This window comes from Trachemys scripta, chromosome 2 (genome assembly GCF_013100865.1).
Source record: "Trachemys scripta elegans isolate TJP31775 chromosome 2, CAS_Tse_1.0, whole genome shotgun sequence".
Classification (NCBI taxonomy): Eukaryota; Metazoa; Chordata; order Testudines; family Emydidae; genus Trachemys; species Trachemys scripta.
In genome coordinates this window covers 72741854-72766037 of record NC_048299.1, presented here as the reverse complement: position 1 = coordinate 72766037, position 24184 = coordinate 72741854, and the positions used below count along the sequence as shown (strand labels likewise).

General features: G+C 41.2%; 1 protein-coding gene across 1 annotated transcript; it reads left to right on the top strand.

Annotated features, from left to right (window-relative positions):
* The first annotated feature begins 1714 nt into the window (after positions 1 to 1714).
* On the top strand, positions 1715 to 18894 carry CMTM6 (CKLF like MARVEL transmembrane domain containing 6). Its single transcript, XM_034760848.1, has 4 exons — positions 1715 to 2019; positions 13152 to 13328; positions 15556 to 15654; positions 17517 to 18894. The coding sequence occupies exons 1-4, from the start codon at positions 1903 to 1905 to the stop codon at positions 17661 to 17663; spliced, it is 540 nt and encodes a 179-aa protein (XP_034616739.1). The 5' UTR covers positions 1715 to 1902; the 3' UTR covers positions 17664 to 18894.
* Positions 18895 to 24184: the final 5290 nt, after the last annotated feature.

Below are 24184 nucleotides of genomic sequence, written 5' to 3'. Positions count from 1 at the left end.
TGTCCTTCTCCCTCGGCCAATGGGAGTTGTGGGGGGCAGCACCTGCGGCAGACATTGCCGGCAGCATGTCTGCCTATGTCTCTCCTCCGCCAGCCAGCCGCAATGGGGAGGTTCTCAGGCTTCAGATGGCCTGCAGGCCAGGACTTTCAGACCCCTGTTATAGAGAAAGAATTTGCAGAACTTTGCTATAGCCTGGTTGTGAGAACCTAGAGAGAGGTCTGAGTCCAAGATGATACCCAGGTTATTGACTTAAGCGACAGCCAAGATACTATGGTAATCAAGCTTGGGTTGGGGAGTGGATTAAAATAAAGAGTTCTGTTTTAGCTTTGTAAAGCTTGAGCTGAGTGGTAGATGTCAGGAGGAAGGTATCAAACAGCCTGGCTGAGATTTGTTTGGTTGGAGTAGAGATCTGATTCACCCACCTAGAGATGGTAGTTGAATTTGTGTTTGTGGATGAGTTTACCCACAGGTAAGGTAGGGGTGGGGAAGATCAGGAGGACCAAGGACAGAGTCCTGTAAATCCTCCCTGAAAGTGGAGGGGGATAATGAGGATTCCCCTTAAGGAGTGAGTAGAGAGGTGGGAGACTGAGGAGAAGAGGGAGTCACAGAGGGATATGGGGCTGGACTCTGCCCAGGGAAGGATCTTGAATTACCCTGAGTACTCTTGGGGGGTTGTGGAAGCTCCTCCTGCATGGCATAGGCCTATTGGCAAGAGCAGAGGGCTGCCCTAGATTGCAGCCGCGCTCCTGTACAAGCTGCAAGGAAAGTTACCAATGACTCATGTCAGGGTTCCCTCCCCACTCTGAACTCTGGGGTACAGATGTGAGGACCCACATGAAAAACTCCCTAATCTGATATTCTACCAGTTTAGGTTAAAAACTTCCCCTAGGCACAAATTCCTTTCCTTGTCCTTGGACGGTATTGCTACCACCATCAAGTGATTTACACAAAAATTCAGGAAAGGGTCACTTGGAGTCTATATTCCCCCAAAATATCCCCCCCTAAGCCCCTTTACTCCCTTTCCCGGCTTGAGAATAATATACCAACTAACTGGTTAACAATGAGAGCACAGACCAAACCCTTTATCTTTAGGACACTAAAATCAATTAGGTTCTTAAAAGAAGAGCTTTATTATAAAGAAAAAAGTAAAAATCACACTTGCAAAATCAGGAAGGAAGGTAACTTTACAGGGTAATAAAATGATTTAAAACACAGAGGACTCCCCTCTGGACTTAGCTTCACAGTTACAAAAAACAGGAATAAAACTACCTCTTAGCATAGGGAAAATTCACAAGCTAAAACAAAAGATAAGCTCACGCACTTCCTTGCCCGTACTTAAATTTTTTGTAATCTTAACTGCATCATTTCAGGTATGTTTTCAGGCGATGTTTTACCTGCCTGGTCTCTCTCTCCATCCGGAGAGGGAACAACAAAGAGTGCCACAACCACCCCCAGATTTGAAAGTATCTTCTTTCCTTACTGGCCCTTCTGGTCAGGTGCCAACTAGGTTATTTGAGCTTCTTAACCCCTTACAGATAAAGTGATTTAGAAAAGTTTCCCAGGAGGGATTTTGTGTTACCCGGATCTGTATGTTTATGACAACTCGCTATGTAAAGCTCCTGCTACTGGGGGAAATGCCCCTCAGCACAGGTCACGGCGGCCGGGCACAGTGGGCGGGGCGGAGATTTCGGCGCTGGGGCCCGCCAGGCTCCGCCTCTGGTTTCCCCGAAGCGCGGGGAGGGGAATTCCGGGAGGCGGCGGGACCCGGGTGCTGCCTGATTCGCGCTTTTCCCACGGCGGCGGAGCGACCTTCCTGCCCCTCGGTGGCCCTCGGGCGCCGCAGCCCGGCCTTTGGGTTTCGTTTGGCCGCAGCTCGGGCTCCCGGAGCCTGCCCCGCCCGCCATGGACAACGGCGGTGTGTACGGCCCGACCACCGAGCCGCAGAGCAAGCCCCGTACCTGCGAGTGCACCTTCACCCGGCTCAGCCGGCAGCGCCTGGTGCTCAAAGCGGCGCAAGTGGTGAGTGAGCCCCGGCCTGGGCCTCGCGGGTCTGCCCGGGGCGCGGGGACGCCGTGCGCACTGGGGCGCCTGGCAGAGAGCAGCGGGCCCGGCTCCGGGCGGCGAGAAACTCGCTGTGTTGCAGCCTTGCCGGGGGTGCGAGGCGTGGCCCTGCTCTCGTCCCGGCAGTGGCCCTGTTATCGCTCACGCCAGGCAGGGCCGGTGTGCGGCGGAGCGCAGCGCAGCGCTGTGACTTGGCCGCCCTGCCTGGCTCCCCGGCGCGGGGGCTGCTGGGCTCTGTTTGTGTCTCTGCTGAAACCAGCCAGCAGCTCCGCAGGCTCTGGGGAAATGTCGGGGGCCTGGAGAAAAGCTTGGCCCTGCCCCAGCGCAGGGGCTGGACGGGTCCTTCTTGGCCTTGTATGTCTGTGGTTCCTCTCCACCCTTGCTGCTGGCCCTACAGTTACCTGGGACCCTGTCCTGTGCTGGGGCATGGCTGGGTTTGGAGTAGAGGGGCGGTGTGCTGTGTGCAGTAGGGTTGACGCTTCTGTTGACTTGACTATACAGCGCAGGGTCACAAAGCAAATAATGAGTTAACAAACGTTAATTAATGAACCAAGATGGGTGAGGTAATCTCTTTTATTAGGCCAGCTTCTGCTGGGGAGAGAGCAGCTTTCGATCTTACACTGAGCTCTTCTTGGGGTCTCTGAAGTGAAAAGAGGAGCGCTGTGTAAGCTGGTCTCTCACCAGCGGAAATTGGGCCAATAAAATATATTCCCTCACCTACCTTCTCTCTCTAATATCCTGAGACCAAGAGGCTACACCAACACTGCCTACAACCTTTAATTAATGTTTCTTAACCTGTTGTCTTGTGCAGTCACTTTTCCCTGCCCCATTTACAGTCTTCTTTCCACACCACTCCCCTGCTCTTTGTTATTCCTGCCTTGACACCATTCTCCATTTGTGCTCCGACATGAATGTTCAACTAGATTAGTAGATTTTCAAAAAATCATTTGTTTCAAGTCCACCAAAAAGAAAACTTTGTTTTTATGGTGGCTTTTATTTGGCTGTTGATACAAATCTACTTCATGTTAGAGGCATAGAAACCCTGGCTATTTTGTTAAGTTTATGATTCTCTGTTATAAACTAAGCTAAGCTATCTAAATAAAAAGAGGACAAAATTGAATACAACACAAAATGAATGTTTCTAGCTCTCCCTTCTTTGTGTTGCATGTGTTTTATTTGGCAATTAATATTGTTGCTGTAAGTATGAAGTTGTAAATGTAGTTGTTATTGTCTACATTTAATGTTTGTTTTCTTTTTCATTAGTGAATTTTCTGTGTTTTTTTCTGTCTGCTATCTTTTATTGCCTCTTTTGATTTCCATTTTGTAGGTTATATCTATTGTTGCACAAAATATAAGGTGGTATATAAAAATGACCAATAAGTTATTAAGACAAAACCTTACTCTAATAAAAACAAATCTTAAAAATAATATCCTAGACTCATAACCAAAATAGAAGTTAGTACAGATACTTCTTTTAAGTGTAGACACAGAGCCACCATTTACTTCAGTCAGAGAAAATTTAGCTTGATCTAAAAAGTCTTAATTGAATTTAAGAAGTGAAAAAATTAGTCTAAATCAAATGGTAAATATATAACTCCTGGTAATATTAAATAGTAAATTTTCAACTTTTAAATGCCAGTATATTGGTGAACTGGCATTGTAATTGTAATATTGTTTCTGCAGACTCAAACTATTATTACTATGGAGGCATCTTCACAGTAACAGTATGGCACATCTATTTGGACACTACAGTCACAGACACTGACTGTTTAGAAGTTTGTGCTAGATTTTGCAAGTGATTTCAATTGGTTTTGTAGGTTCAAATAATAAGCAGGATCAAGAGCATGCACTCCACTGTAGCACTGCTATTTCTGGTCTTAGAATTTTTAACTTAAAATTAAACCGGTTTGGACTCATGTGAAGGCCTTAAATGTTCTGTACCAGAGGCTACATTCCATTAATATAAGTGGTAGAAAATCTTGGTTGAACCTCATTATATTGTGGTGAGCTGTTGGAGTGTTATAGTGGTTCACTCCAAATCAAAAGAATCCTAAGTCTTCAAAGGAAGACATCCCTATTCTGCTGGCTTTTGTGTGTATTTTGTGTAATCTTTTGATCCTTATTCATAAATGTTGGAGGTCATAAATGATCTCTCTCAAATTTCTGGTTAATATATACAAAAATGAAAATAACACAGCATGGTTTGGAGTTAGGGAAGATAGTGAAACCTAAATGGGAAAGGGACTCAACCATAAAATGTCAGTATCAGTTTTCCTGAAAGCTGAGTGGGTTTTAGTTCTGAAATGTCATAATCACAACAGCATCAGGTGATTTCTGCCGTTGGTCATTAATCAGGCACTGCCAAAAAGAGGACCATAACATTTTAAAACATATGACAGTCATTTTAAAAAAGAAAAAGAATATGCCAAGTCATGGTAAGGGAACACACAAAACTTCAGAAAGTTGTGGTTTAAATTTATTTTTAAACAAATCTCAAAGCCCTAAAGGGCTTTATATAAATATTTTTGAGGGTAAATTTTCTTTGATTTGTTTTATTTTTTTAATTATAAAACATTTATTGGTTGAGCCTTCTGGGTATTACTGCCATGCAAACACCTTTGCCCATATAAATAATCCCGGTAATTTATATAGACTACTCATGTGCCTTCATAAAGACAATTACAGGTGCATCCATCTTTGGCTTTTCTGGTTATGGGGGGGAGAGAGAAGCAACTAGAGCCATTCATAAACAAAGAGAAGAGGAGACAGCTGGACCCACATGGGCACAAATTCGATATTTTCTTAAAGCTTTGGCAGTTTATGGCCATATTCCATAACTGCAGGGACACCAGAAGGGTAGGTAACCAAAGCCAGATTTGTTTAGCTCATCAGAGAGATACTTTTTCTTTTATCTTTATTGCCCTGGAAATCTGTGGATATCCACACATGCTGATATCTGCGGACCATGTTTGTGGATCGGATGTGGATACACATTTTTTATCTGCACAGGGCTCTACCTTGCTTCCTTCTCTCCCAAAATGCACAAGTCTTTGAGTTCTTGGTCCAGACCCAAATTCAAAAATAAATCTTGTACATTACTTTGGGTGAAATTCAGTTAGCTTTCTATGAGTGACATGCCCTTGTCGAAGGAAAGCACATAAATGCTGCGTTTTACTTAAAAAATTGTGAAATAGTTTTATTCGTTTTGGAAATCCAGGTAAATGTTAGTGTAATCTCTGCAATCTGTTGTGTAGTAATGTGGTCTAATGGATAATGTTTTCACCCCTCAGCTCATAGAGAGCCAAGTTGGAGTTGGGAGAAGTGAGTTCTAATCCTGGCTTTACCATTGACCTACTATGTGGCATTGGGCAGGTCATATTACCTCTCTGTCTTATTCCCCTCCCACTCTTTTGTCTATTCAGCTCTTTGGGGTAGCAACTGTCTCTTACTATATTTTTTTTTATAGTAAATAGCACGTTGGGTTGCTAGAGACTACTGTCGTACAGATCATATGCAAAACAGTGATTAAAATTGCAATAGTCTTAAGATTGCAGACTAACTACCGCTTGTCTAGGGTTCTTTTTAAATAGGGTGTTGCATACAGCAAATCATCTGATTCCATTATATGTATGGTACAATATTCTCTAAAATACTGTAACGCCAACTGCAGAGAACTACTTTCCAGTTTTTAAGATCGTAGCATGATATTCAGGATAGAGGGAACACTTTACAGTACTTTAGAATCATAGAATATCAGGATTGGAAGGGACCTCAAGGGGTCATCTAGTCCAACCCCCTGCTCAAAGCAGGGCCAATCCCCAGACAGATTTTTGCCCCAGATCCCTAAATGGCCCCCTCAAGGATTGAGCTCCCAATGCTGGGTTTAATAGGCCAATGCTCAAACCAGTGAGCTATATTATAGTTGTTAGCAATATGCTATTATCTCTGATTGCTGCTGCTGAAGCCTCTTTTTGAAACCACTTTTGTGTATCACATAAAAATGTACCTGCCAAAGAGATATTAAGAACTTTGAGTTTTGCATGGAGTTTTTAATTTTGGTTAATACAAAATGAATTTAGTTTCAATCCAAAACTGGTTCAAATTCTGTAGAAAGTTGGATAGGAGAAAGCACATTGGGCCAAGACTTAGCGTTCTAAATTAATATCTAAAGCAGTAATACTTGTCATTTAAGTGGCAGAATTAAAAAAAGAGTATTGCATGCAGAAACCTCAGTATATACAATGCTAGACCGAAAAGGAATGTTCTAATTTAAGCTTAAAGATCTGCTCTTGCTTCTGAACTATTTATTCACTGCACCAACCCTGCTTTTAAAGACTTATGAAATCAGCAGACTCCTTTGAATAGCAACCCTTGTATGCAATTTTAAACCAGAAGATTTCACTGGAGAAATGCCACAATTGAGGCTCTAGACAAGTGGTTAAACAGTTACAATTTCATAGGCAAGTATTTCACTTTGTTTAACTTTCCTTTGTTTTCACAACTTTATTTTGTATGTTCACACCTATCCAACATTAAGGCTATGCTAGAAACTTGACTAACATTACATACACTTTGTAGTTATGTATAATTCTGTCATTTATTGATACTATCATTCAAGTGATAAAGGAAGGTATTAATATCTGGTGGATTGGTCTGGACTTACAACATGGGGATAATGGTTTAAAAGTGAGCTGCAATACTTTTTTGGCCACATTACCCTCTGCTGTGCACTGCACAGCGTAGCAAACTGACATTGTAGAGGAGAGAGAAAACTTGGGTACATTCTCCCTAATGGTCTTCAGACAGTGTAAAACAGAGGTTCTCTAACTTATTTGATCATACCCCCATTCTTTACATCTGTAGCAGTTTATGCCCCTCCTTCTGCCACACAAGTATATATACTGATTATTTTGTTTAAATCAACATGTAGCTCTCACTAAGTATTTAAAATAGTAAGGCATTGATTCAGACAGCCATTTAAGTATATAGGTAATAAATATCATGACAACCTTATTTATGTGCTGCTGCTGGCGGCGGCATTGCCTTCAGAGCTGGGCGGCCAGAGTATGGTGGCGGCTGCTGGCTGGGCACCCAGCTCTGAAGGCAGCACCACTGCCAGCAGCTTCTCAAGCCTGTCCAACCCCCAATTTGAGAACCTCTTGTATAGAAGACTCTGCACAGTAAAGGCTCTGCAATTCTGGAAAGGAAGAGAAGCTAGGGAGCAGCCATGCTTTACATGTGGTTTACCCATGGGTCTAAGATTTCAGAGTGCTAATTCAAACAAAAATTACTGCTAGCGGAAAGTCCTGAGGATGATTTTCTGTGCTTCTCTGGGAGGGACCCCATGGCAGCACTTTTTTCTAAGGAGCTATGCTGTCATGGAGAGTGGATAACTAGGGAAGTATAGTGCAGAGGCATTTGTCCTCCACGGGTACTTCCGCCCCAGTTAGCCTCTAAAGAGCTGTGTGCTGTCAGGACCTCTGCAGGTTTTAAAGGCAGAGGACCCTCGACAATGATTCTGAGGAAACTGAAACATGGAATCTCCTGTTCCCTATTGAGGAAAATCCATGTGTTTGTATAGCATCTAGTGCCCTAGACCCTGACTGGGATTTTTAGGCTCCACCACACTACAAATAATGTAGGACAAATGGTGGCCCTCTGTTAATGTGAGAAATAATTATTTGACGTGTTAAATAGCTTTAACAGAATACTATGAATGTATAGAATGAAAAATATACAATTAAAAAAGAACTATTTAAAATCTGTTCTTCTTTCCTCATTTTGCTAGTCAACTCCTGTGTTTTTGTTTTTCCCCTTGCAACACTTTAAGGAGCATAGTGAGTAGTTAATTGCACCTTCTACAGTGCTTTAGGTGTGTGTTGGATTAATTATTGCAGATGAGTACAGTTAACAGAAATGCGGAAGAAAATACCAATTAAGAACAGAGCAATTAAGCATCTTCATAATTCCTGATAAAGAACTCAGTTGTGGGGAGACAGACAGTATATTTTCTTTTAAATAAATTCCCTCTAAAGCTTTTCATAAGAAATTGAGATTGAAGGAGTAGTTACAAAAAAACACAGCTGCCAATTTACGTAATAGTAAAAGCATGGTTGACATGTGTTGTCAAATTCCTGCATGTAGGAAAAAACCTCTTTACCTGAAGGAAGTCATTTACATGGTGATACCTTTCCTCTTCATCACTGATTTTAAATTTAACTGTGGCACGTTCATTAACACGCAAGCAGCTGAATGATTTTCAGGGACAAAAGGATGGCTATTAGTAAACATTCATGAACCATTTGTTTTTGGATCAAACAGAGGAGCATCGACCATTGCTCCAGAGATAGCGTCATGGTTATTTGGGTTTCTGAGCTCTGTTCAAAGTGGGTTTCTAGCAATTATGTTGCTGCTTTTTTGCTCTACTTTTTCTCCGGGTGGCAAAGGTGATTCATTCTGAAACTCTTCGCTGCTGATAAAGAGCAGAAATTATGAATGAAAATGAAAACATGTGACTCACATTTTCAATATGATTTTGATAAACATTATTATAATGAAATGGAAAATACCTGTAATGGCTATCTTTGCTTTTTAAATTAAAAAGCAAGTGCAAAAAAGGACATCCCCCATACATTCTCAAAAAATGGATTTGAAATATTTTGGAGAAATCCATAGCAATCATTATTTTATGCAGAAGTTGATTTCTAAGCAATCTGCCTAATAGCAACTACAGGAGAAAAAGGAAGTGTGCTGAGAAATGGCCTTATTGTTTTTATTTCTTAGCTGTAGTTCTTTTCACTCTTTAAGATGCATCCTATTTAATACTGTTGAGTATTCAATATAGAATTAGTCTGAAATGTTGCCCTCTGGCACGGTTTAGATTGGGAAATTTACAGTTCACATGTGTTGAGCTGCTAATAATATTCATATTTAAAGAAAAACTCAGGCTGTAAGTTATTTTCCTTGACTAGGACCCACTATGTACCATGTGCAGCTGCTTGGTGCAAGCTATTAGCTAGAAAACAATCAGTCAGAAGTAGCGGTTTTGAATTCCAGCTCTTTAAATGGACATTGGCAACTAATTGTCCAAAATAAGTGTTGAATTAAAATATTTTTCTGCCTTTTAGTGAGTCCAAATACATATTATTGTGCTATTATATGAAAATCAGAAAGTTAAACCCAGTGATTAAAGATATAAAGGGGGAGATGGAGATATTATCAAAACCTTTGGATAAACTGGGAAGATGGCAACCTTGATTCTTAGGCTCGGTCTAAACTTAGAAAGTTTTACTGGTGTAACTGTGCTGGTGGGCTGTGTGTGATATTTTACCAATATAGTTATGCCAGTAAAAGCATTGGTATGGATGTGGTTATACCAGTATAATTTATTTCACTTTGCTGAATTGGAATAAGGCCATGTCTACACTACAGACTTGTGCTGGCATAGCTGTTCAGTCAGGTGTGTGAAAAGGTGTAGTCCCTGACTGCCATAGCTCTGCCCACGGAAATCTGTAGTGTAGACACCACCTGTACTGGGAAAAATTTTTTTTTTTTTTTACTGATCTAGATTGTACAGATGGGGGAATAGTTGTACTATACCAGGAGAAGCATAACTTTGTTGGTGTAGCTGCACGCTAGGAGTACTTTGTCAGTGTAGGAATACTAGTATATTATATTGGTAAAGCAATCCTAGCATAGACATAGCCTAAACAATATCAATCTAAGCACTTTCATATGGTTTAACTGCTTGTACACTGGGGGTGGGGTTTGTCTGTTTAACTGTGCCAGCATAGGTAGTCTCTACACTTAAGTTTTGACAAGGCTTTGTAGAGTACTGGTTTTCTCAAGGTTTTCTGCATCTGAGGGCTTGTCTACACCACCAAGTTTTGTTGACAAAACTTATGTCAACACCCAAAAGTCAACAAAACAAAAATCGCCAAAAGGTGTTCACACTTGCACCCTCTGTCGACAGATCATGTCCACATTGCTCACACTGTTGATGATGAGATCTCCAATGCACTGTGGGTATGTATCCCACAGTGCAGTATTGTGGAATGGAAGAGCTGATCACTGCACGAGTTCTTCCACAGCCCCCTCAGCTGCCGAGAGCAGCATCATGAATAGCTCTGGGAGCTCTCCCTGCTGAGGAATGGCAAAGCAGCACAGCAGTCTGTCCCCCTCCCCCTGCAGCAGCACTCTGCCTGCTGCTGTGTACCTAGCGCTGGGCAGAACAGGAGCATTCTAATGATTTGCTCTTTGTTTGTTCCTGTGATGGTGCACAACTCACTGCTGCAGCACCTCCTGCTGATCGTCTCAGGGAATTAGCATTTCCAGCCTCCCAAGCACCCTCTGCAGGCCAGTGTCCCAGTGCCACTGGGCCCCCCCCCCCCCCCCCCCCATGTCCCTCCAGGATCTGGTGCCCTTTGTCTTTGGGGTGCTGCCCCCTGGCAATACCCCTGTAGTCTCAGGGTCTCCCCACCCAGGGGAACCCCCAACCCTCTATCCCCACCTTACCTCAGTCATGGGCTACTGCCAGTCACCATCTAGCCCCCACTCACTGGGGCAGACTGCAGTGTAAAAGCCACTCATCATAGGCAAGGGGAGTTTGGACCTGCTGCCTCTGCCTACCCATGGACTGCCCTCTGCAACCCCAGTGCCTAATTGGCCTTCTACTAGACCACAGCCTGGGGGTTTCCAGGCCGGAGCTCCCCAGCTCCCTTGGCCTTCCCCCAGCCCTGCTCCACTCCAGGTACCTTCTCTCAGCTCTATGCAGCCAGGTCCCTCCCTCTCAAAGCTAGTGAGAGTCTGTCTCTGGCTTCTGGCCTCAGCCCTCATATAAGGGCCAGCTGGGCCCTCATTAAGCCAGCCATGCCTGATTGGGACATGTCCTCCAACTGAGGCTGCTTTGCCCAATCAGCCCCACTTTTCCTTCCCTGCCACAGTCCTCTGCCCAGGCTGTTTTAAGCCTTTTAAGGGAGGAGTGGGTGACCAGCCCGCTATAGTTCCCCAAAGGGAGCAGCACACAGATACTTTCCAGAGCTTTGAAAGGGGAGAGGCTCATGCCTGCAGGGCAGCAGAGATCAAAACACTGAGCAGAGCAATCAGGGCAGGCATTGTGGGATACTGGCGGAAGCCAGTTCTGTGAACAGAACAATCAGCAGTGTCTACACTGGCTCTTTGTCGACAATAAAGGGAGGGGAAAAGACAAAAGTCTGTAGTAGGGATAGAAGTTTTTGTCGCCAAAACTGGGCATTTTTTGCAACAAAAGTCCCATTATAGTGTGTACACTCTTGCTGTTTTGTTGCCAAAAGGCAGTTTTTGGCAACAAAACTTGGTAGCGTGACAAGGCCTGAGTCTAGTGGGACTGATACTTGAGCTTAGAAGTGAAATTGACCCATCTAGGTCTATTATACAGGCGTAGCAACAGTGTAATTAATAAGGATTTCTAAAAAGTGACAGGGATTCCTGTGGCACCTTATAAACTAACAGACGTATTGGCGCATGAGCTTTGGTCACCCACGAAAGCTTATGCTCCAATACATCTGTTAGTCTATAAGGTGCCACAGGACTCCTTGTCACTTTTTTACAGATCCAGACTAACATGGCTACCCCTCTGATAAGGATTTCTAAGATATGTAACAAATCTTTATCTAAAGTGGCAGGACATAGAGTTGGAAAACTATAGCAACGTCACACTAACTTTTAGAGGTTAATTTTGCTTTGTAAATTAAAGGTATTAAAACTAATAACATTTTGTCTAGAGATGAGCATGCTGTCTGCGTATAGTCAAATCCCGGATTCTGACCATAAAGTTGGTAGAGATAGGTAGTGCTGCAAAGGTGATGGCATTAGCTCTCTGTGGTCTGGTCTATATGAAATATAAGACTAGGAGAAATATTTCCATGGGTTCTATTTTGTTTTTGTTTTGAAATTTCAGTGGAAACCCCCCCCCAAAAATAAATAAATAAATAAATAAAACCCAAACAGTCTTCTGCAACCCAATTAAAGGTCCTAATTTCTTACTGTTGCATTCTGCCTTTGGTAGCACCACTAGATGTAGTTGAGACAGGTCTCTTATTTTTACCTCCATGTTGCCTTAACCTGTTCAGAGTAGACTGGCACGTTGGTTAGATGATGTGCTGGTAAAAGTGCCAAAGACCTGTCTACACTGCAACCTTTGCTGCTGCTGCAACAGTAATGAATTGCAAATCCCATGGACAATCTAGTTGTCATAACTTTTTTTTTTTTTTAGTAGATCAAATGAGTTCTCTTTTTTAAAAAATAACTCGTGTCCTTCCCTCAAAAATAAAATGGTCTGAGGTGAGTGTAGAACTTCTGGGTAGATTGACCATTTGGTGTGTCTGACCTTAGTCGCCACAAAAAAAACTTGCTGTTTGCTTTGGAAAAGAGCAATTTCCCCATGCTGCACTGGGGTGGGGAGTGTGTGCATAATTAGCTAGCTATGTGTACTTTCTCTGAAGTAGGGCGGGGGCACAAATGGTTCAACAGCATCAAAAGTGGAATTTCGAGAAGCAGCTGAGTTGGATGACCTGCTTTTGCCATTTATTATAAGGAAGCTGGGGCACTAGTTTTCATTTTCAGCTCTGGGCTGTACATGCTAGCCAATGTGCCTGAGACTACATTCAGGTCTTGCAGCATTCCCAATAGGCAGAAAGAAATACAATTTTGCTTGTCCTGAGTGAGCATCTAACAACCAAAACCCTGTCTTCCTAGTCTGCTCCCTTCACGCTCATGCATGAAACCATGAATTGGTAATGTATACTGTATAGTCAACAAGTGTGTGTCTGGTGTAATGTGTTCTGTTCAGCTTGATCTTCTGTATTAGTTAATTTTAACAGCAAGGTTGCATTTTTCTCTACATATCAAGCGTTTAATTTGTGGCATTTTTGTACTTGTCTAATGGTTTGTCAGGTCACAAACCACAAATACAAAATTATTTTGGCTTTGACATTTAAACTTTTATCTTTTATCAGAGATAATTATTTTCACTGCTTTAATATCAGCTGACTGCCTGATACAAACATTGGCAAATTGATTAGATAATTTGAATAATCTTTATTTTTCCACAGCTGCTTTCCTTTTTGGCCTTCATCCTTGAAGAAATTGTGGAGAGTTGTATCCTGTGTGGTGGGCTTTATTTCTTTGAGTTTATAAGCTTCAGTGCCACCTTTCTGAGTCTCCTGATATTGATTGTGTATTGCACCTCTGCATATGATAAAGTTGAGAAGGATAGATTAAGAACATTGGTAAGGAACTGCTTTATTTTTAATTATTTTCGCTTCTAAATGTTAAGGTGTTTTTTGTTAAAGCAATTTAAGTTACATAACTGTTCTGTCCAGACAATATATACTATTTGGTAACAATGTTAACTGAGTTATCTTCTTTATATTAGCAACTATTTACACATTTTCACGTTGGCTACGGTGAGATACAGAGTTTCAGCTCTGGGCTGTGGAACTGGGAAGATGACAGCTTGTTTTCCAGGAAAGCTGACTGCTGGTTCTAAACCCGGGATAAATGACCCAGTGTTCAGACCAAAGCAGGTGTTTCTCGTCTGTGTACCCCTTAACTGGCTGAGTAGCATAAAGAGCATGAAGAAAGGCGTTAACACTGCTTGAAAAGTCACTTGACAATATGAGTCCGATGCCAGTGAATCTCCTCCCTGCATATTACTGTGGGTGAGGGAAGGCACGGGGGATTTTAGTATTTTCCAATTTTATGTATCCGGACATACAGTAAAGATTTTCTTATGTGTGATAATAGGTTTAGTTAAGGATCAATACGCATGTTTAATTTAACAGAAGTTCTCTTGAGCACGTGTGCGCATCTCTTTTGTTACAGCTAGGCTTAATAGATTTTTAAGTCTGCAAGGAACCATTATGAACAATTAATCTGACCTCCTGCATAACACAGGCCACATGATTTTACCCTGTAATTCCCATGTTTGCATTTCTGGCTCTGCAGGAGATTGCCATGTCTGTTTCAAGATAATTTTTGTAAAGTGAGGTGGGATTCCTTTGGTATGAAAAGACAGAGATAAAATCAAATTCTGTTCCTAAAGGGGCTTTCCTGTGTTTTCTTGTCTCTGATAAAATAAGTAAAAAAAGTTTATAGAACTTCTAAAACAAGAAGTGCAGGTTTTTTCCCTGGTATTGCATTAAGAAGTAAAAATGAGTAGAGGGGAAGAACAAGTCAGAACTCACAAAATGTAAGACCAGGAGAAATATTTCCATGTGTTTTTGTTTTTAAATTTCAGTGGAAACTCCCCCCCTCCCCCCAAAAATCAAACATTCTTCTGCAACCCAAACATGGCTACACTGAGAACCTGTAGTGAAAAGTAAATTAGATTACTGGAATTCTTATAATCTCTTGTGCTAGTGGCATGGGTAAGATGTGTGTTTAATGAGATTTTTAAAAGTGACTATGTCCTTCTCAATTAAAATATAAACGAGTCGTCTCCACCACACATGAATACACATACCCATCTGAAACTCATTCTACCTCCCTTTCTGGGGTTTTCCTTTATTCTTAACTTAAAACAACAAATCTAAACTTTCACCTGAGTTTTCCTCTGAACTCCCTGTTTCTAGGCTTTTGCTTTGAAATACCTCCTCACTTGCCCTTTAGACTCTCGTTTGATTGAGCTGGAGCTATTGAGGCCCATTTGGTTTTGCCCTTGGGGTGGATCAGCAGCATAGATCTGCATTTCCAGGCAGAGTCCTAGGACTTGGCATTCTGTCACACAAACTAATATTAACTTATATTATAGCCTCTCTGAAGTGCAGTTTGTTGCCAGCACATAATACTGGGATCCCTGTCTATCACATGGATTCACCCTGTAGAATATTTCATTTAATTACTTGGAACTTGCCTGTTTCCCTAATCTAATGTACAGAAATGTTTTCTTACCACATGTCATCCTCCACCGCTTTCAGAGGCCAGTTATGCTCAGTATGCTTTTGAATTTCAGAAAATACAATATTGGCAAGAACACTATTTTGTGTTGTGAGCATCCACCTAACTTAAGAATTGTGTCATATAGCAAACAATATGTAGATTCTTTGACTGAAGGCATAAAGGTAGGAGAGTATCAGTACCAAGAGATCTGAGTGAATGCACTTATTTTGTAAGGCTTCCTTTTCCCCAAGGCCGCTAAGAACTCAATGAAACTAGGATAGCTAAACAGACTTCTTCTGAATGTGCTGAGAGAAGTTACATGGATGGGAGTGAGGTAGGAAGGGGGAAGGCATAGAAAGAATAGTATGTGATGCAGTCTCCTTTCACATTGCTGCAGTTGAACGTTGTGCTGTATATAATTAGAAATATACATGTTTTATAGATTTATAATAGTGCCAGGTTTCACATATGATTTCACTGTCTGATTAACTTGGGCATTTTTAATATACTGGTTCCTTTACCAACCAGTGCCTCCACTAGTTTGTAATTTTCTCTTTTTTTTTTTTATGATTGCAGGATTTCTGGGTCACTACAGTAGTGGGAGTTCTCTTTTTTGTAGCTTCCATTGTGTTTGCTGCAACCAATGACAAGTCATCTGTTGAAACTGTTGCAATTGTAAGTATCTGAAAACACCCTGGACTCCATTCCATGTTAAACCTTCACTCCTCTGCTCAAGGCTTAGAGGAAGGGAAGCTCTAGCCAGGTTGTGGGCAGAAAACAGAAGGCAATGCATTTGTTGAAGTAAGGATGCAGGAAGAGGTGGCTACCTTAGGGCTCCTAAAACCTGGTACATAAACCTCTGCTACAACAGAATATGGGAGATCCACATGATGGGCACATTCTACAGCTGTGGTCTTCATAAGGTTTGCTGGAAGCTCAGTGCACCCTAGGAGCTCCATAATATTGTGGATGCTAGGAAAAGCTCTTAGTCCCCTCAGTTAGCTTTGCAACCTTGGCCCTGTGTTTTCTGGCCCCCCCCATGGGTCACTATCCTCATTTCACCCTTCCTTCTGACCTTGGCCCCCAAGGTTCTACTCCTTTTCTCTCAGACTCACCAGGTTTTGTTCTTGCTTTCTCCACAACAAAGAGACACCCGTGACTGACCCATGCCAGCTGACTCAGGCTCGCGGGGCTTGGGCTGCAGTGCTGTTTCATTGCTGTGTAGATGTCTGGACTTGGGCTGGAGCCCAGGCTCTAGGACTCTGTGAGCTGAGGCCAGAGGTGGAGAGGGAATGAGGCTGGGCTGGAGGCAGAGCAGGGGTTGGAGTGGAGCTGAGGCTGAGATCAGAGCTGGTCTGAGGGCAGAGTAGGGCTGGATGGTGCTCCCTCCCTGCCCCCTCATTGGGGCTGGCCCAGGCCCTGCCACACACACACACCCCCCGCCGGCCGAATGTTCCTCCACGCCCCCATATGGGGGCGCACACCCCAGTTTGGGGACCACTGTCCTAGGGACTCTAGAACATTCTTGTAAAGGCTGAGTGGGGAGTGGTAACAGACATACATCTGGGGAGTCAGTTATAGCAGGGAGGATACTTGCAGAGTTCAAGTGTGAATATTCAGAGCATCTAGGAAGCTATACGGTACCAAAAATAGTTAGACGAGCAACAGGGCATGTAGCTCACAAGGAACACTGGAGGTTCTGCAGTTCTGGGATGCATGTGGAGAAGTCCTAGTGTCTCGCTTCTCCAGCACGCTTTTTAAAGAGTCTTCATATTATTTCTGTGCTAAATTATAAAGCATCAAAATCAAAGAACATTCTTCTTGAATAAAGATTCATTAGAAAAATAAAGAACTCTGATCCTATAATCAGAATGATCTTAGAATTTACAAGAAGAATACGTTTATCTTCTGTAATATTCATTTGTGTCACAAATATTAACGCAGACACTTTCATGGCTCCTCCTCCTTCCCTCCTTCCCTCCCCGCCAGAACAGGGAGATGGAAGAATTCTTTCACTCTTAGATCTAATTGTTTATATTCTATTGTGTTGGCTCAAATCAACTGTATAAAACGTAACCCTCTCAAACTTCACTGAATCCCGTTAATGCTCAGGCACCAGTTTGACTCATTTTTAGTTGGCCTTGACTATATCTCTACTATGCTACTGCCTCACCCAACACTTTAAAAAAAAAAGCATTAATCTCTGCTTCTAAGCTAGTATGTAAAAAGTTTTTAGTCTGAATTCCTTGCAGTCAAACAGTAAGGACCTGTACCATGCACACCTGATCCAAGAAATAAAAACTATAAAGTACAAAACATGTCACTATTATGATTTCTGATCTTTCTGTTAAGAACTGAACCACTGACTTCAAAAGACTGGAGACTGAATGTATATAGAAATATTACAGTAAAGCTGGGAGGGGGAGGGTTGCACAAAGAAGATTGCTTGTTCTCTTGTTTCAGGTTCTCAATCAAAGTTGGAGTAATATTAATGTTTATGTATACATTTTAAATAACTGTTTCTTTCACATTCACAGGTGTTTGGCTTTTTGGCAAGTATAGGATTTCTAGCTGATGGTATTCACATGTTTATGGAGAAACGAAGAGGGAAGGAAAATAAATCAGAGAACACTGGCAACACACAGAACACACCAGAAAATCAGCCGCTGAATAACCAAAGCTAAACTTTAAAAAAGTCCTTTAATTTCTATGAGTTAAATTAATTAAGGAAATGAACATTTTTCATCTTGCTTATTTCACTGCATTGAGGGTAACTTTGTCTTCTCTCTCTTTTGCATCTAGCCAGCTTTGTACAAGTCTGACCCAATCATAAGCTTTTATAGACTCTTAATTTTTTTAACAATAGTATGTTGAGCATCAGGGTTTGTACAATTCTCCATCTAACTTGTCTTGACTAATAACTGTTAGAGGGACATTCTAAAAGGAAGAAATTGCCTCCAAATAGATTTTTTTTTTTATTTAAACATAAAATAGACATCAGTAACTGAAAGCACTGAGACTTCTGAGAAGAATGACTGTAATACAGGCGAACTCATCAGGCTTAAATTCTGAGTTATGTTTTTAAAATATTTAAATTTTATGTAAATACAGCAGGCTAGAATTAGAATTCTGTTGCATTAATTCATACCTACCTATGTTGGAGATATCTGGCTTCTTGCCTCTGATACTAAGAATGACTTAGTACAATAAAATCCCTTCCTTGTTTTATCGGTTAAACTGAATGTAAAAGGGAAACTAAATTTTGCAATCTCATAGAGGTTTCTATCCCCAAATGAATTGTTCTTTACTTTGATTTTATCTTGTGTGTCTTACTCCATACTTCTAGATTCTGTTTTGTGTCTCTGAAAGTCACTGCTCTTTTTTAAAGGCAGTCGGTAAAACAGATACAGCTAGCTTATGTGTATTTGATAGTCAAGTGGTATATCATAGAGTGACCTTTGCACTCCGTATTTGTGGAAGTTTAAAGCTGTAAGTGATGCATTCTTTAAAAATATCGTTTAAACCCATTAAAGAAAGAAGAAATTTGAAAATTAGCCTTAAGAGGAAAGGTTAAGAGGCCAATATTTTCAGCCTAGAGGAAAGAATACTGAGAGGAGACTAACTGCCTACAAACAGTTAAAGGGATATATTTTTAAAAAAGAGGGAGCAGGGACCAATTAATCCTTTCAGTTCATGAGGGCAGACAAAAAGTAATTAGCTTAAGCTTTGCCAGGAAAAGTTTAACTTAAAAATAAAATAATGAAACTTTGGCACCGTTCCAGTGCACAGTGCGGGGGAGGGATAGCTCAGTGGTTTGAACATTGGCCTGCTAAACCCAGGGTTGTGAGTTCAATCCTTGAGGGGGCCACTTAGGGATCTGGGGCAAAATCAGTACTTGGCCCTGCTAGTGAAGGCAGGGGGTTGGACTCGATGACCTTTCAGGGTCCCTTCCAGTTCTATGAGAGAGATATATATATATATATATATGGAGATATACCTAAGATGAAAGTTGATTATTGTTTGTCCTTGCTCCTGCATGCAGCTCAGTTGGTGACTGGATAAATAAGTAAGCAAGCAGTTGTATAAACTTCTAGACTTAAGACAGCAGCCCCTGGGATGAAAAGGGAAGCTATTAGTGAGCAGTGGGTTAGGCACAAGCAGTGCAAGGATGCAAAAGACCAGACAGGTTGAGTCACATGTGCAGGGCAGTGGTGAAAACGCATTCTTCAGATGTTTGAAGGGTGGGATTTTTTTGCTGGTTGGGTTCTTTTTTCTCTGTGGAAGGGGAAAATAAGAGTCTTACACCTGCAAGGGAGGGCTATGTAAGCAGGATAAATTGTAGTAAACTTCCAAGAGAATATGAGGCGCTCCAAGTATATATTTAACAAAAAAAAAAACCACCCCAAAACACCAGTATCTTAGAGGCCTCATTATGTAAAAGTAGTTTGTTGTCTGACTTTCCATGATACTTGCCATGTCTTCCATGATTTGAGACTATTAACATCACTTTCCCAAAATGTATTATGTCAAACCTACAGCCCTTTAAATCATTGAGGCGGCACTGAGACTAAACCTTCTAGGAACAGGTTGTCTTCTACCCTCGCCGTATTTTGAGGACAGAGTAGTAAGGGATTTAAAGTATTGTAAGTGAAGTCAGAGGCTTTTTCTAAGGCTGCTACTTTCTGATGATCATACATAATATGGTTGTAATGGTCTCCCTTCATTAAATGTGTCAGCTTCTGAAGGGTTGAACCTGTTTGTGAAGGAAATCTGACACTAACACTACATTTTGCTGAAGGAACGCCGTTAGGTGGTGTAGAGCAGCAAGCTTAGCCTGAAGCTTACATTCAGAATAAATATACGCTTTCTTTAGTGAAATTTCCTCATTTCTGAATGAAATGTGCTCTTCCTTAAGATGGACATATTTATTTTCTCTGTACATCTGTACTTAAGGACCTACTGTCTCCTCACATGTTGCTGTCACTGGTAGTTATGTGCATGATAAGAGAGATACCTTTAAGGTACCTTTACAAGCAATACCCCTGAAAATATAAAACTTCCCAGTGTTGGGGATCTCCGTCATACTGTGTAAGTCCTTCATTTAGAACCACTACAATGAATATCATCAATCTTTGGCTCCATCCTGTTTTGTTAATTTCTCTGTGCATGGTTTTTACTAGATTTTTACTTGCTTTTTGCATCAAAAGTAGCTATAAATCTTGATTTTAAAAATAAAGACCTTGCTATAAGTAGAAAGTAGCATTCAGTCCACCCCCTTGCTATGTCGGGACTGTTCCCTGCAGTGTGTGTTCCTAACATGTTGTCCAGTTTTAGTTTTAAATGTCCCAAGCAATGGGGCTTCCACCACTCTCCACAACAAACGGGTGACCTCATACAGATTTGAGTGTCAACTTATTTGTTTCTAAAATAAGAGGCTGAAAATGCCCTTTTCCAATAGAAAGGAATGAAAAACATTTATCAACTATGTCATGAAAAGGGAATGGATAATGTTTAGGAACTAGTTAGCTCTATTTTCTAATCTGCCATAGGCGTTCTCTGGGAGATGCAAGGCCCACTGCCCTCAAAAGCACACCCAGTTCTTGTCAGACTTGCAGTCTCTCTCCTGTGGCAATAGAGTGCTACCACTAGACCAGCCTGGAATTGGGTTCAGGTGAGTTTATGCACATCGTAGTGGACATACACTGGAACTGGAATTACTAACTTAAAATGGTGTGTGCATGTGTGGTGTTGGCATAAGTTTTATGACCATGATGTTGGTCTAAAACTCTTCATTTTTGTTTAAAAAGACTTTGGGATTACAACTCTTGTTTGAGTTTCTTTAAGTGAACCTATGAAGACTGAGCATGTAACTTTTTCATAGATATTTGGAAGCAGTTTTTACAAACTACCATAGAAACCATATAAATAGAAGAGAGTTGGATGTAAGTCCTTCAGAACCCAGCCACACTTGTACGTTGGCTGGAGTGAGAGACTTTATTGCTGTAAAAATAGTTTTGAAATTTTTTCACACTCTAAAAAATATCCTATTTGATGTTTTTTTGTCACACTCAACTCTTTGGCTTTTTTTTTTTTTTTTTTTAAATTAGGCTTGGTCCCAAAAGTGGAGAGGGGCAGTTTTAAGCAGGATTAAATGTTCCTGCAAAAATTCTTGCTTAATCAGTAATAAAACCCGTGGAAGAGAGTAATTACTATAGGAAGCCTACCTGTGCATTGTGTCCTATCTCCAAGAGAGGGTCATCAGTAGTTGTCTATGGGATTATGGGCCTGCTGCCATCATTGTTGAGAGACTTAAACCTATTGCAATGGGTCCTTCTCAGACACCAGAAGCACCTGATGAGCCTTTATACCAAATTCTGTGGTGACAAAGCTTCCCAGTTTCACCCTCCACACCTGGAAAGAAGTGAACTATCTTGCACTATTCCCAGAATCCTGCAAAAGATGTTTTGACATAACAGCACTTGCCATCATGTTGATTTTTAGTTCCATTCAAAGCATAGAAACCAACTCGTACAAGAGAAATACAAAATTTCCAGTAAAGGGAAACATTTTGTGAGGTTCTTTAAAAAGTATGTATAACTGATTGCCACAGCAAATTAGCTTGATAGTGTGCTATTTAAGATATAAAATTTATGTATAAACACACCTTTGAATATGTTCATTTGTTGCTGTACATGTGTAATGTATATCTAGATAATTTTTAACTGGCAAATTTAAATTGTATTTTCATTACTTTGAGATTTAAGGAGGGTTTTTTTTTTTATGTTTACTGGGTTAGGAAAATATAATGGTTGTATAACTATGTACAGTTCTTTGGCGTGTACTGCAAATGCCTTGAAATTCCAGTTGAAGTATTTCAAAATACATAAAGAATTTTCCATTCTAAACCTGTGGCCTTTTAAATGTGCTATGCTTTTTTACGGGGTTTCTAAAATATTTTAATAATTTTAAATAAAATATTAGTAAGTAACTTGCTTACAATCTTTCTCATCTCATCTACTAATAATTTGGCATTAATAGCCACTTCTGCTAGAGGAAAATGAAGGAAATTGCTTCCTCCTTTGTTTCTAGTTAGGGTCATTTGCCATTTGATGGAGAGGGTTTCCGTTGTCCTTGGACTGGGGAGAAGTGTTCATCTTACAGTCTTACAAAGTTGGACATTTTCAGTGGAAGTTCCCACAAATTATCTTCTGAAAGATGTTCAATATTTGTGACATTGAAAAATATTGTGCTAAAAATATTAAGAAGGCTCAGAAATGAAAAGGTAGCTGTAGGGATACATTTATCCTAGTTTAGAGAAGAATGATCAAACTACTCGGCTGGGTAAGATTGAAATTAGATCTGTTTTGAAAATGCTTCTCTAAGTGCTAAAAAAATTCGAAGTCAAATATGCAGGTTTTTGCGGAAATAGCTTTTTACATTTTTCTCCTATTTCTGTTTTCATTGTTCTGGAAGTTCCTTCCACTCCACCGAGTGTGTTTATATTATTGCTCCCATGTAATGGTGACAGAGATGCACCTTTCTCTCTAAGGCTTCTTTTTTACTTATTTTTTCACAAACCATGTGAGCATGGTATAACTACGCACCTCTTTCTTCACCATATGCATTGAAATTGGTATAAAGGGTGAAGTGTACCTCAGTTTTTGTATCATGACCAGAGGGGTGAAACCTGTCTCCGCTGAAAGTCAATGGGGCCTTGGTGAACATAGCATTCTGCTAGGGATTGCAGGGACAAAAAAAATTCTTGTAAATTTGGAAAGGGTTTAACTTGAGACAAGTGTGACTGGAACAATTAGCCACAAGCACAAGAAACAAGGCACAATAATGTAACGGAAGAGTAACACAGCTGTGGATTTATAGAAAATGAAGGTATCTAGAATAGTGGGAAGGGCAGTGCAACTTGTTCATAAGTACAAAGTCCATATTACTGTTGACATAGTGAGACGCAGCAGGGCTTTGCCCCTGAGTAACTCCTGTACAGTCAGTGGAGTTATTCCAGTGTAACAAAGCAGAATATGCCTCTAATCTGTTGGCTCACTAGATAATATGCAGGTAGCACCTGTATGCTATGATTCATCCATCTGCAGTTAATTGCAGAGGTCAATTTCTTTAGTTTAGGGTAGGAGGGAGAGCTTCCTCTTTAGAGCAAGGAGCATGACATGCCACCTACGTGCTCCTTTAGAGCAAGGAGCACGACATGCCGCCTACGCGCTCATGCAATGCAGCCCATCCTTCCTCTCTAACACTCAAGAGTGGACACCAAGCAGATCAATCACATGGTTTTATTCCTAGTGAATTCAAAGGAGCAATTTCTCTTAATCTTTTAGACACATGGGAGACACAAATAGGTTTGTGTGTTAATCTGTCAACATTTCTCAGAATTATATTCAGGTTAGATGTGACCTTCTGCTTCCTGGTAAGCTGCCAATGTACCCTCCGTTGTACAGGCTGGGCACAGCCATAAGGGTAAGCCCTAGGTTTCTTTGGACCCTATCTACATCCTTCTGTTTATGATGAGGTCCTTCCACCTCTGTGTAATCACAGCACATCCTACTTTTCACTATTCCTGTCTGTATGAGATCTTCCCTACTTCTGCAATTATGGTATGCTTACTTTCTCGCCCACCAGCTTGAGACTGTTGGTATGAGCCTGTCATGGCCACACACACGAGGTAAGTCAGGCCAGGAGATGAAGAGCAGCTCCTGGTGATGGTGGCTAGGAAATTCCCTGTCAGCTGAGGCCCACAGGTGTTGGAGTGAGATGAGACCAAAGATGAAGAAATGATGATGGTGACCAAGCTTGGGGGGTAGGGAATGTGTGTGACTGTGAAAGAGAAGTTGGTGGTTGGGTCATAGAGGCCTAAAGCCCTCAATATACTGTACCTATAAAATTACTTCTCCCCCTTTTGACTAAATCCATCTCTTGTAAAATCTATGGCTATTAATGTTTTGTCTTCCATTAATTTTCAAAAATGTGCTTTGGAAGACTCTTTACATGAGATTTCTGAAGGAGCCTGTGGGAATTAGGGGCACAAGTCCCACTGACTTTCAATAAGACTTGTACTCCTAAACTCTTCCTTTATCTGCCTGTCCCCTGAGCAAGCCAGGCTTTCTCAGATCAGCTTATTCAGAATAGTCCCATGTATACTTTAATTCAGTCAATATCTAAGAATCTTCTTTCTTCCTCA